The 12,828-nt window shown below is 41.3% G+C and overlaps 2 protein-coding genes across 4 annotated transcripts; both read right to left on the bottom strand.

Moving 5' to 3' along the window:
- Positions 1–29: 29 nt before the first annotated feature.
- LOC122411698 (organic cation transporter protein-like) lies at positions 30–3,638 on the bottom strand. Of its 3 annotated transcripts, none has more exons than XM_043420699.1 (6): positions 3,460–3,638; positions 2,340–2,579; positions 1,923–2,181; positions 1,532–1,700; positions 1,132–1,433; positions 30–1,050 (listed from the first exon to the last, which is right to left on the bottom strand). In XM_043420699.1, the coding sequence occupies exons 1-6, from the start codon at positions 3,508–3,510 to the stop codon at positions 509–511; spliced, it is 1,563 nt and encodes a 520-aa protein (XP_043276634.1). In that variant the 5' UTR covers positions 3,511–3,638; the 3' UTR covers positions 30–508. The 3 variants fall into 3 exon arrangements, with proteins under 3 accessions (XP_043276634.1, XP_043276635.1, XP_043276633.1); XM_043420700.1 differs by lacking the exon at positions 3,460–3,638 and adding an exon at positions 3,359–3,458; XM_043420698.1 differs by lacking the exon at positions 3,460–3,638 and adding an exon at positions 2,957–3,446.
- A 115-nt stretch (positions 3,639–3,753) lies between these two features.
- On the bottom strand, positions 3,754–12,777 carry LOC122410813 (cilia- and flagella-associated protein 47-like). Its single transcript, XM_043419253.1, has 23 exons — positions 12,723–12,777; positions 12,161–12,493; positions 11,907–12,062; positions 11,291–11,658; positions 10,829–11,220; positions 10,354–10,741; positions 9,980–10,274; positions 9,018–9,343; positions 8,588–8,953; positions 8,338–8,471; positions 7,992–8,280; positions 7,718–7,906; positions 7,266–7,543; positions 6,984–7,155; positions 6,673–6,896; positions 6,225–6,552; positions 5,982–6,140; positions 5,328–5,538; positions 5,024–5,242; positions 4,747–4,943; positions 4,411–4,633; positions 4,135–4,299; positions 3,754–4,038 (listed from the first exon to the last, which is right to left on the bottom strand). The coding sequence occupies exons 1-23, from the start codon at positions 12,775–12,777 to the stop codon at positions 3,881–3,883; spliced, it is 5,625 nt and encodes a 1,874-aa protein (XP_043275188.1). The 3' UTR covers positions 3,754–3,880.
- Positions 12,778–12,828: the final 51 nt, after the last annotated feature.

Below are 12,828 nucleotides of genomic sequence, written 5' to 3'. Positions count from 1 at the left end.
GTTGAGTGGGAAGTAAAAAAAAAAACACGTCAGTTGATACAACATATAATTCAACTTTATAAATTCTTAAAATTACAAACAGTAAACACGTTTGTATAATAAAATTGATGTGCAACAATAAAAACGGCAAGAAGATTATACAGTTGTGAATCTGCCATCTCGTTAAACGTTTTTTTTTTACTTTTCTACCTAGAATGATCGAAAATATCATTTTTCGTCATCGTATATAAAAAAAAAAATAAAATTCTGAAATTCAACAATAACAATTTGTTAAATGCAACTACACGTAACGAAATATAGAAGATAACAAAATAATATGTTTGCGTTATGTTATACAAACGCGATAACATTGAATATATTCCAGAAAAAAGACCATCTTGTCGAAACCTTAATCCCGACTGAGGAAGTTCGAGTGATTTTGAGCTACGTAAATTTTTGAAATTTCGTATACGATTACTCAAGGAAAAGTCAATGTTTTACAATGCTAATGGGTCTTGTTGATTGATCATTAATTTGAGCAAATTTGTGCGAGAGAAACCCGGCCGCGTCCTTTGGCAGTTTCCTCTTCGACGGTGTCGGCGAGACTTCGGTCACGAGTTTCTGGAAGTACGAGGCAAGAAATACCGGCGATCACAGCGAGAATGCCACAAAGTGTGCTCGGAGCCCACCAAAAGGCTTGGCCTACGAGATCAGCAACGTACGGAGCAGTAATCGTACCAACGTGGGCCATAACCGAGCTCGTACCGACCGCAGAGTTTCTCACGATCGTGGGAAACAATTCCGAAGTATATAAAATTATTATACCATAAACGGCCGAAAGGGCAAATCTTCCTGTTAACGCGACCAACATAATGGCGACTGTGTTATCACGGGAGATTGCCAGAATACTCAACAAACAGACGCCTCCGATCGTGTAAAGAAGAGCACCTGATTGACGACGTCCTATCATCATAAGAATTCCCGATGGCACCAAATACGCGGGTACCTCCGTCAGGCCCATTATCAGCATGTACGTATAGTGATCCACCGAAAAATTGTCCACGTTCAGAGCTGTACGGAACAACGTTTATTACTTTTTTTTATTGTTGAAATCAATAAAGTTTTTATTTTTACTGATTTTTTTTGTGTTACCTATAACGTAATAGCAAAGAGACGAAGTCATCCACGAGAAATACATAATGAAAGCTCGTTTTCTCAAGTCCGAATTGGAGTATAAAATTTTCAGGCTCTTCAGATTGTTTCGAACGCAACCTTGATCGGCTAAATTGACGTTGCTTACAGATTTTTTCTCGACTATTTCACGACTATTCGCATCTGAAGAATTTTTACCTCTCGTTTCAGATTCGAGAGGCTCGTAATATTGACGCACAACTCGGTGAGCTTGTTTCCGTCGGTTTTGGGACAACAGCCATCTCGGTGATTCCGGCATGAACCTGGGAATGTAAAATTAGTTGTATGCGATAAAAAATATTGCCAGGGATCGAAGGAATCGCGGAAAGTAATAAATAAAATCTTGTTACTCGTGTTGTACCATGCATGAAAAAGCAGAATCAATGAGGGCAGGGAAACAATCAATTGGAGATGTTTCCAATCCCTCGCGAGATAAGCTAATCCGGATAGCATAGCCATACCAATGGGATAACCGGTGTTAAAAGCAATCCCCATCCATTGTCTGTGTTTACTGCTAGATGCTTCGGTCACTTTGTACAACCAAAAAATGTAAAACAATAAAATTACGAAATAAAACTAAAATTATAACTGGAATAAAGTAATGTTTGATGAAGCTTTCATTGAAATAAACCAACGTGCAATAAATATAAAACTGACGAAAAAAATGTGCAACACCGGGAAATAAACTGAAAACTACAAGTATTTGGTTCGGAACAAATTGTTTCAAAGGATAAAAAAAATCTTGGACTCACGAGTCGTCATCGATGAATATCCTATCGCGGACAAACTAACACCTGTAAAAAATCTGAGAACAAGGAAAGCCCAGAACCAAGGCACAAAAGCGGTTAGTGGACCCGCAATTATGAGCATAAATATTCCGATTACGTAGGTCGTTTTACGTCCGTGACGATCCGCGAAAACTCCAAAAAAACCAGCTCCAATCAATTTTCCAAGAGATAGGGCCATATAAGTATTTGCTCGATCTGCCGCTCTGTCGCATACCAGATTCCACTAAAATGTCAACACTTTGTTATGTACAGTATTATCGAACTTTATATATTCAGATTTAATTTACAAGCAAATTTATTGGATGCGTGAACTATTCGAAAGGAAAAAGATTAAATCAAAACTATATTGTCTGCTCCAACCGACTCAAGGACTCTACTCACTTCCTCGACAACTGTCGATCCACCAATGTCTTCATAATAGTATTGAGAACAGGAAGTTGTGACTGGCAATATGGTGAGAGTTTTTATGTACTCTGTCGCATTCTCATAACCCACTTGTGCAAAATACGTATAATCGTAATTATACACTAGGCAATTACTCGCAGAAGATATTTCTTTAATCTGCTGCACGGTCCAGTTAGCAGACACTAGTTCCGGGACAGCGCACCAGTGAGGAGGAATCTAAAAAGAATGAAAAGCAATGAAGAAATGCAATATTTTTCAAAGGCTTTCATACTTGTTCCTTCAGTTTTACAATGCATTCAATTAGCAGTTTTTGCAATGTTCCATGTACCAACATCAAATATTTTTCAACAAATTTATTTTTCATATCTCCACAAGATTTACACGCGAATAGAGAAATTGACAATGCAATAACGGTAGAATCAACAATAATAAGGTCATTGAGAAAAATAGTGATACACTTGAGGCAACCAAAAGATATTTAACATTATTCTTTTATTGTATTATATGTAATATTATAATTGTAATACCATGCAGAAAGGATATTGAATATCCTTTGGTAATGAACTTTGGGTCTACTATCTGAAAATTGCTACCTGAGCCGTTGTAAAAACATAAGACATTGAGTGCATCCCATTGAAAACAGTTGGAGTGAGGGTGAGTATGAAAATGGTCCAAAGAAATTTGGACCCTTTGCTCAATTCGTCCAAAATTGTCAAAAGCCCATCCTTCTCGTCCATCCGAGTTGGCTCCATTTTACTGAATTTCTTATCTTTCGAAATCGCTTAATTTTCCCGAAGTCACTCCACGACGTATATTTATTATTCTCTTAATATTTTTCAATTACTATTATGATTATTTAACAAGACTGTTAGAGTCGGTTTCACGCGATTGACGAGCCTCAATTTCAACATTCTAAATTAGTTACGTCACGACTGCATCACGAGAAACAATTATATTGAAAACTCGAATTCTAAACTATCATATTTTTTTTATACCATGGGCTCGTCGAGTCTGCATTTTGATATCACAGCTTGTTTGGGTTTCTCGACCTCTGAATTTGTGGGTTATGGATATAAACAGGTGGTGGTATGTTTACCTGTGGTTTGTCGCCCTTTGTACACGTATGTGTGTGACTGTCTATCCACATACATGCATAAGAAAATATTAAGGAAGTGTACACGAGGGAAGGGGAGGGGCATACGTGCTCAATTTGTTCGACTGTTCGACCGCTGGTTGGACGATGCGATCGCAAGTGTTGCTACTATGTCAGAATAAAAATAGAGCGGAATTGCAGGCATGCGTCGACTCTCTCACTCGCGTCACGTTTCCGTGCAAGCCGTGTATCGACTGTTCTCGGCTGTTTTCGGCGTTCTCGCGTGCCCCTCCCCCCTCTGCCCGTGCAACCGCCACTTGTGAGAGTCGACTGTATTTAAAAAATTTTTATTATCGGTTGACATTGACAATAACGTATAGTTGTTTGTTCGCGTCGACGTTAATTAAGTCAGCTAGAATTTCTTTTATCGCGTGGGATTCTCGCAAAGGAAATGAACATTGTAAAGACGATGTTCGCGTTTGTCGAGCGAAATTAGGGAAATGGTTGTTTCGTAGACCCGTGGCATGGATTTGTTCATGTGAATTTTCATCTCAATTTCCTCTCCAGAAGCCGATTTCACATCTGTCATTGGATAAATGATTAATGTACTGTATCTTTAGAAAAAATAATATGGAAGAGAATTGATGTTGGAAGATCGTGATAAATGCAGCTGCGAACCGGAGATCGTGAGTAGTTTTCCGGGAATAATCAACGGGCTCGATTTGTCAATAGTGGAAACTTTGTAAGTTGCACTGGGTTCGAAGAGATGCATAAATTCTTTAGCCGTCGCATCCGTGTGATCGCCCATCAAATAATAAATTAATCGTAATCCGATATTCGTTTCTAAAACGGATGACAAAAATATATAATCGTGAAAATGATGAAGGATAAAATAAACGGAATAGAGCTTGAACTACTGCGGAATAATTAGGGATTACGAGGGCTAGGACTGACCCAAATGACGGGACCAAAAACTTTTTTCTTTCGGATTTAGTGACTTTTGAAAGGCGTGATTGATGCATTTCCATAACTCTGTATTTTTTGCGGGAATTCTGACGCTGATATTCAAGGGACACGTTTCGACTACATTCTTTGAAGGATCTGTACAAATGCAGCTGGTACGTTGCCACTTGACGGTAAGATTGTCGGTTATCGATGTCCGCGAGCTCGAAGTTATCTGCGAGAATAAAATAAGTATTAAATCAATTATTGATAGATGATAAAACAGCACTCGTTAATATTTATGCGTGCGTCGGATCGTTGAATGAAGGATCGACGCGGGATACTCGCTTGAATTATGAAATCCCCGAGCTTCGATGTGAAAATAATCCAAAAATTTCGGATTCCCGGAGCGATGCAGGCAACCGTTACAGAGAGGTCGGCTTTGTGAGCGCCCTCGAGGACCGACATGGACTTTTGGTTCAAAAAAAGCCTCCTTGGAACTTTTCTTAATCGCAAATCCGACCAACGTTCCATTTTAATCGTGGCTGTATTCGAATAGAATTATTCGAATCTTTCGTAAAATTCGATTATTTGGTTTTATTATTATTGTTCTCAATCGTTGAACCTCGTTTCATGGGCATTTCTTGTGTCATCCAAATAACGTACTCAGCGGCGTTCTCGTAAGGTACCCTGACACTCAACGTCTTGTCCAACACTTGGTATAATTTTGATTTGATTTGGTATTCCTCCACGATGTCCAGATGACTCGTTCCTCCGACGAGGACGAAGCACAGATTTTTACTGAAGGTTGGACCAATCGCTCCTCCGCAAAGAAGAAGATAGGCTACCCAGTTTTTCCCCCCGAAAATCAATTTTAATCCTTTGAAATAGTATTTTCAACGATTTTCCAAGCAAGCCTCGAGCATTACCTCGAGTCTTTTGCATTTTTCTTGCATAAAATTCGATTTGAATGTTGGCACTCCTGTACGGTTCGAGACGGACGACGCGTTCCGTTAGTAATTTGAAAAATGCCGCCTCATTGGCAAAAAATTGGAGAACGTAAGTGACGTGAGAGCCCGATGGGTTCGTGATGTTCAGAGGTCGGGTTATTTTCTCGGTCAACGGGCAACTGAATCTGATCTTCGAATCATATATATGAATTTACAATTAATCCGTCGATAGTCGTGTTGTGAGATTTTCTCTCACATTTTTTTTTCAAGCTGTAGGAAACTACCTTAAATAAAAATGGGAGAATAATCTCTAATTTTTTTCTACATGTCAAACAATTATTTTACTTTGGAGTAGTGATCCAAAAATTTTGTAAAAATATTTTCGTTTTGAAAAAAAAAAATATTTTCTTCCGTACTGCCGAGCAGCGTAAGACCTTCACTGCGCAACGGTGCAGTGCAACTAAACTAAAGTCGGTTGGTGGGCACGCATGATTCGGGTCGACTCGGTCACTGTCCGGTAGTGTTCGGCAATGTTTGGAGGGGAGTGTGATAGGAATTTGCTGTGAGAGAGTCTCGGATCCAACGAATAAAAAATAGATAATGTTTTATGAAATAAAAAAAAAGGAAAGATACCTTGGCCTTTGGAGCATAAGTTGGAAGTGTTTCGAACAAATGGGTGACGAGCATCAACAGTTGCACAGCATTCGGCTGAATTATTTCCTCCGGTGTTATCATGAAACCAAGCCGAATTTTTCGCCACGCTGATACAAGGCATATAGCGTTATGCAGGGCCTATGAGGAAACATTACTCGACGAATAATTGCCGAAGAGATGATTTCCGAAGAGGCTGAATATATGAAAAAATGTCACGCGTACCTCCTCGCTCGTTCTGGGTCTAATATAAACATTGCTGAAGGAATGCTCGACGAGAAAGGGACAATGAGCGACGGTGACGGTTATGAGAACGAGACCGTCAGCGAGATCTTGCTCGAAATTCGTAATTGCTCTTTCCTGTGTCTCGTCCTTGGCTTCCAATGGATTGAGAACTGTGCTTTCGTGCACGAGCCACTTTTCTTGACGTTGCTGCTCGTAATGAAACTCCAGCCAAGCGAGGAGCAACGATTCTGGTTCGGAATACGTTTTTTTCGATCGAGCTAAAGCCTCGATTTTAATGACCGAAGCCTCACTCATGATATCACCAAAACTGAGAGTCGAATATTATATTAATCGGTAAGAAATTGAGCGATTCTTCTTCGAATTTGTGATGAAAATTTTTAATGGAAAAAACTAGCGAATCGTGCTTTCAGCTGCGGCTCGGGTATACCTAAACGCGCTCTCCGATTTAGTCCTTTCAATATTTCGAAGTTCCAGGTTGTCTGAAATTCTTCTGCCGAGTCCATCAGCACTGATGCCTTTTAATACAAAGCTTTTGAAGGTTTGCAGAATAATATCGAGCCAACATTGCTTACTACGCGCTTCAAAATTTTGCAATTCCATACGGTCAGCATGGAGCAAATTTATTTCCAGGCAAGTCTCCTTCGACGTATTCTAATTTTTCGTCATCGAAATCGTATTAATATGCAAAGGATTATAAATATTTCAGGCATATGTGCCATACAAAAGAGATCGACTTGCCATTAATTTTGGATGTTCCAAGGTCATTTCATAGTCACTGTAATTTAGGAGATGACGGGCGTGTACGTGGCACACGCAAGCTCCTTTGGCAATGAGAAATTTCAACATATTTTCATAAGTCTTTAAGACGATATGAATTCTTTCAGCATCGTCTTCCGGTAATACGGTTGGCCTGTGGATAAATTATTCTTCAAAAGATAATGGGAGAGTACGAGTAGATGGAAAACTATTCCTACTGATCTCGTTCCTGCACCGATGGGAAAAAGAAATAAAAAGACCTACGGTGCTCCAATGAAGTCGAAGAGTTCTGGACCAACGACATTTGCAAGAATGTCAATAAAAGACTGATTCATCCGTCCGCTTTTTCGCTTTTCGCTCATGTTGGCGGTGGTGAATAAATTGGAAAATGATGCAGTTATTCCTTCGGTCACGTGGGGATAAAATTGATATCTCAAAGGACCCGAGTACAGCCACTGTTCTGCGACTTTCAAAGACCTCAGCATGTGACGCTCGTACGCGCTAGCAATGAAATCAATTGCCGGATGATTTTGTTTGTTTTTCTAATCTCGAACGATTGGGCACACGACATGCTTGGTTGTTTGAAAAAATTCGTTTCACCTGCCCTTCGTGCGAATAGGAAAGAATAAATAATTCGATCGCGAATGTTGACGAGGCTTCGTCGAATGAATCAACGAAACTATGGAAAATCTTGATTCTCCGATGAGAGAAGTTACTTCCATTTCTCCGTCTTCGTCGTCGTCGTCATCGTCATCGTCCTCCTCCTCTTCTAGCGTCGCTTCCGCGCCCGAAGCTTCTTTGGCAATCGCACTTTTCAACTTCATGTTGTTCAGAATCTTCGCAGCGTTCCAACTCGATTGACTCGCGTTCGAGTGAACGCTCAGAGTGGCGTTACCATCGAGCAACTATTTTTCAAGCTACGACTTTCATTGCTGTCATTATAAACATGAAACGTTCGTGAGAATTTTGGGATTCGAGGAACGGACTCACCCTCCTCTGTGCTCCTCGCGAGGCCTGTTGATCCATCGAAAAACTGTCCGAAATTTCAGACTCGATCGACAAATTTGACGAGCGTTGAAGCTTGAATTTGTTCGACCCTGCGGACCCGCCGGTTGAAATAATATATGCGTGAATGCTCATGAGACAATTGTCCGCAGTTGCGAAAACTGTGACGAAAAAATTCGCCTCATTTTCGGCATCAAAAAATTCGACTTTCGTACGAAAAGATACGGGCGCTGAACTCCGGAAAGCCAATCGAACTTGAATCGATTCGCTTTGCCTGAAACGCCAAAAGAACTCCATTCATTCATGCTGGATCGGATTGAACTTTTCCAACCAAGAAGTGAGATACTTTTTCGATCGATCAGCTACAACGTTGCTCCCCTGCGGGAATGTTATCGACAAGAGTTCTCTCCGAAATTCGCCAATCAGTCGATCGGGCCCGTCGACTCTGGCGCATATCGTAGAATTCTTGAAAAAATGACCAACCGAAATTTCGAATATCTCTTCGGTCTCGGTCTAAGAGAAAAAAAGAGCCGTTCAATGAAGAATCTGCGCGACGATAAAACCCTAAGCCACGAATTTACCTTCAGGGGAACCGGACACAAATAAATTTCTCGAACATTCGACTCGATTCGACATTTTGGATTTTTACCCCTGAGCTTCAAACTGTTAAATATTTCACCCTCCGAGTGTCCTTCAACGAAAATAGGTGCTTCGACCGACCAGTCGCCTTGTCGATCCCTCGGATCGAATTTCACGCGCAAATAAGTCTCGGATCTCGGCTTAAGGGTACAGACCAATGAAGCACCACCTTCGGTCGAATCGACTTTCTCTCCTCGCTCGTCCCAGTCTATCGTGAAAGGGCTATTATTTTTCAAAAGCTCATCAATCCGAACGACGAGCGAGGTCGCTTCGTTCGTTTCGTTGATAATTCTCAGAGTGTCTTGAACCTGTGAATTAGGATTTAATAATCAGCGTGCTTGACCAACGCGATCAATCGTCAGGCGCGCTTACTTGATCGACGCTCGCGTCCAAGTTAAATTCGGTTTTGCTCAAGTTCACGAGATGCCCGGCAACGGTGCAAGCGATCATCAGCGTCGGTAGATCGATCCCCGCTGCTCGATCGATCACAATATTACTCGTCTTCGCATAGCGCTCCTCTCCCGATGAAATATATTCTTCCGGTTTCAAACAATTCTCATTTTCCACGTCGATCGGGCCCAAAATTTCGTTTATTATCATTGGTAAATAAAACTCGTAGGAGGCAAGATCGACGGGGCTAAAATGGAGGTACAACGATCTCGAATTCCCCGGGAGTATGATTATTCCTACTTCGTGTTCTTGAGTCGCGCGTGAGAAAATTATTCAAAATTAATCCGGCGGAGAAGATCTGATTTATTGGGTAGACATTTACAATACTTTTACTAAAAATTTTTCTAAATTTTTTTTCCAGCATTATTATCAACAAAAAATGATGCGGAGGTTTATTTTAGGGAGGGGAAAGGTACAAAAACCAAAAAAAAAAAGTATTTAAAAAATCCGAATGAAATTTCAGTTTCTTCGCTATTGTTATCAATGAAAAATGATCCCAACATTTTTGGCAAGGTGTAATATTGATAAAAAATTATATTACGATTGATTGTAAGAATGGGGAAGGTGAAGAAAACACAATTTTGTTTTAACGAACGAAATTTCAATTTCTTAGCTACTGTAATCATTCATTATTTCAGTATTCATTGTTCCTTCAACACGTGGAAGTGGGTGGGTGGGTCCGGAACATCTTCCTTATTTCGTATTTTGATTTTCCTACCTTCCCCTTCGTGATTTTTTACAGATTTGAAAAGAAAATTTTTAATAAAACTCTGCTTTCCCCATTATTTTTCATCGATGTTAAAGCTTGAAAAATAATTCGGCATGCTCTTTAGCAAAAGTATTGTAAATATTTACCATGTATCGTATGAAGCGTCGTAGCAAACCTAATTCCGTGCGTTGATCACCGACCGACGGATCGGACAAAAAAATACGAAACTCCGGATAGTCTTGCAGCGGAAAACGAAGCGTGAGAAGAGTATTTCCCACGTTTGTCATCGTCACGAGATTAGTCCGTGATGCGTCGATACTAACGCGTTTCATCTCGATTTTGGCCGGTTGAATTTTCAGCATGGGAAACGTAACTCGACCCGTCACTCGTAGCTTTATCGCGTGAGAGTGTTGAATAATCACACGAATTACGATCGCGAATTCCATACAAACGTCGAACCTAAGAATAATCTTGAGAAAGAAAAAAGGCTTGCGAATTCGAGTTCGAAAGGTTGCTGCGGAGCAGGACAAATGATTGGAAGGAGCTTACTCGAAGAGGTACGATTCCTCGGGGTGGAACGAAGCCTTTTTTTGGAAAAGCTTGCAATCCGTGAGTCTGGGACGACTGATCAAGCTCGAAATAAACTTGGTTGTATTCTCCGTTGCGGATTACACCGAGAGTCGTGTAGGGAACGTTCAGAGGAACTTCTCCAACGTTTAGCGCATCCCTCAAAAAAGCTACCGCAGGTCGAACCGGCAGGATAGTATTTAATTTCAAAGTGATGTAAGTCCCGCCCTCCGTGACGATGATCGCCTCGGTGCTTTGAATTTTCACTTCATCAGGCTCGTAAGTTATGCCAACGAGCAAATTCCTCATTCCGCGAACACACCCGGCGATGGGGTTGATGACGTAACTCATCGGGGTTGGCACGTCCCATCTCGATATTCGTAAAATTATTAATCCAACTTCAAAACTCGTGCAATCTTTCCCAACTGAGAATTTTCGGATCTGCGAAGAGACTCACTTGAAATTTGTTTTCGCGTTCAATTTATTCTTAACTTCGACGTATCCTACGAGCGGCCGATAACACTCCTCCGACATAAATTCTTCCGTGTCTCCGAGAACGATTTGGCGGGCTCCGATCGACAAAAATTTGTAAACAACGTCGGCCGCGATTGTCAGCTCGTACGAATGATTTTCGTTGATTATGTAATTGATGTAACTGTTGAATTTCCCGATTTGATCCGCGCGGAATTCCATGAGTATTTTTACGGAGGATCCTGCTTTTAGTACCACCGAATTTCCATTCGGAAAGCGAATGTTTCGCGTTGCCCGGCTCATCACTTTCACCATTACCGGAAATACGTTCTTATTCTCGATCGATAGCTCTTGAAAATTCAAGCTCTTCGTTACGACCTGAAAATCGGAATGAATCCGAATGTCGAGCAAATTTCTGCGCGTTCTCTCGAAATAGAAAAATTCTAACCATGCCAAATGTGAACATGGCCGGCGAAACCTTGACGTTGTAAATTTGCAGTGGCGTCAGAGGGAGCAGGGTTCTCGCCTCGTTCAGATACTTCTCTCCCATTTGGGCTTTCTTCCGGTCGCTCATTTCATTCGACTCCACGGGAATGGGGTTTTTCACAATTTTTGGAAATAGCTCGCAATGACTGAAAAGTAATTCTTCGAACTCGTCCCAACCTTCGATCGCGTTTTTCATTCTTTTAGCCTCCGCTTTTTGCTCCCGAGTTCGAACGAGCGTTCGCAGATAATTTGCCCAATATACTCGGAGATTGCGTTTCTCGGGGGTTTTCGGTTCAGGGAACGGACTCGGCTCGTCGGTGCCGAACGCGACTACAGACAAAATTTCCTACAATCAAATGGACCAGTTCAATCGGCTTTTCTAATTATTTCGAGGATCCAATAAAAACCAGATGTACTTTTTTTTCCTCGGAAAACGAGAGTGGATTTCCGCCTTCGACCTTTTTCAATCGTCCTAAAGATTCGGTTCCTTCCAACGACCCGCCTGAAAAATCATTTTTTTCGGTGTCGGAGGAATAAAAATTAATATCGCCCTTTTTCATTGATCATTTCACAGATACCTGGAGAAGGGAGCGGCGCAATTTTGGCTTTTTCCTTATACCTGATGTGACAACACACGAAATAAGTGCCGACTGTGACGGACTCGCATTTCTTTGGAGAAAGAAAACTGTGACTCTTCATTATTACGTCGAAGCCAAGTTTGATTCTGGGCTGGACTGGAATTAAAATGAACGCGAGTGATACGAGAATGTACGCATTAGTGGGGAAGCCCGTTTACAATTTCGACCGAATGATTTTTCGATTTGTTCATTACTCCAAGCCAGTCTCTGCTTTCCAATAGTCACCGAGACCTGAAGAGATTTCTGAGGCCGAAGAACCCCTTCCGGGGGCTTGCAGCGAGCTGCTCCGTTCGCCGCGAAGCGGAAGGTGACCGTTTCGTGTTTCGAAGGATTCCTGATTTCGAGCACTCGAGTTTCCGTGTGGTAGGCTTCGAAATTTAGGATATTCAATTCGTCCGGTATGAATTGCAACTGCACCAGTTCAGTTTCACCGTGTATGCAAAGTCTCACGATTTCTCCACTCGTTCGTTGGCCCATCGAAGAAATCGAAACGTCGTTTTCGCTCGAATTCGTTTTCGCTTCTTCCTCTAGTTTTTTTTTTCACCACGAGTACCAAATTAATCGAAATTTTTTTGCACACCATTAATCTTTCATTTAATAAGAAATAATTGTCTGCACGGTTCTCATACGTATCTGAACTTTCTGCGGTCGAGGAAAATCTGCACTCGGTTCCAGCACGATTTCCGGTCCTTTGACAACCCAACAATTATTTTATTTCCTCGGTTTTTCTTTTTATTTTCAGTATCTTTCGCTTACTCGTCAAGTCTTCGGCTTCTCTACAGTGAACTCTCAGTATTCTAACGAACACCATGTAGTCTTGATGACTTCCGGCCGGACGATTCGTTCGATCCTGCCGAGTCCT

The sequence above is a fragment of the Venturia canescens genome, chromosome 5, assembly GCF_019457755.1.
Source record: "Venturia canescens isolate UGA chromosome 5, ASM1945775v1, whole genome shotgun sequence".
NCBI lineage: Eukaryota > Metazoa > Arthropoda > Insecta > Hymenoptera > Ichneumonidae > Venturia > Venturia canescens.
Note: the sequence above shows the minus strand (reverse complement) of the source record. Positions and strands in the feature narration are given on the sequence as shown.

Bases quoted from the DNA above. Each gene is read 5' to 3' on its own strand.
- LOC122410813 (XM_043419253.1), bottom strand. From the start codon at position 12,777: ATGGTGTTCGTTAGAATACTGAGAGTTCACTGTAGAGAAGCCGAAGAC. The intron at 9,344-9,979 runs GTTTGCTACGAC...GCGCGACTCAAG, and splicing joins TGATCAACGCACGGAATTAG to AACACGAAGTAGGAATAATC. The intron at 5,539-5,981 runs GTATCTTTCCTT...TATGATTCGAAG, and splicing joins CTTATGCTCCAAAGGCCAAG to ATCAGATTCAGTTGCCCGTT.
- LOC122411698 (XM_043420698.1), bottom strand. From the start codon at position 3,115: ATGGAGCCAACTCGGATGGACGAGAAGGATGGGCTTTTGACAATTTTG. The intron at 2,182-2,339 runs GTGAGTAGAGTC...TTGACATTTTAG, and splicing joins GATCGACAGTTGTCGAGGAA to TGGAATCTGGTATGCGACAG. The intron at 1,434-1,531 runs GTACAACACGAG...TTACATTCCCAG, and splicing joins ATTCTGCTTTTTCATGCATG to GTTCATGCCGGAATCACCGA.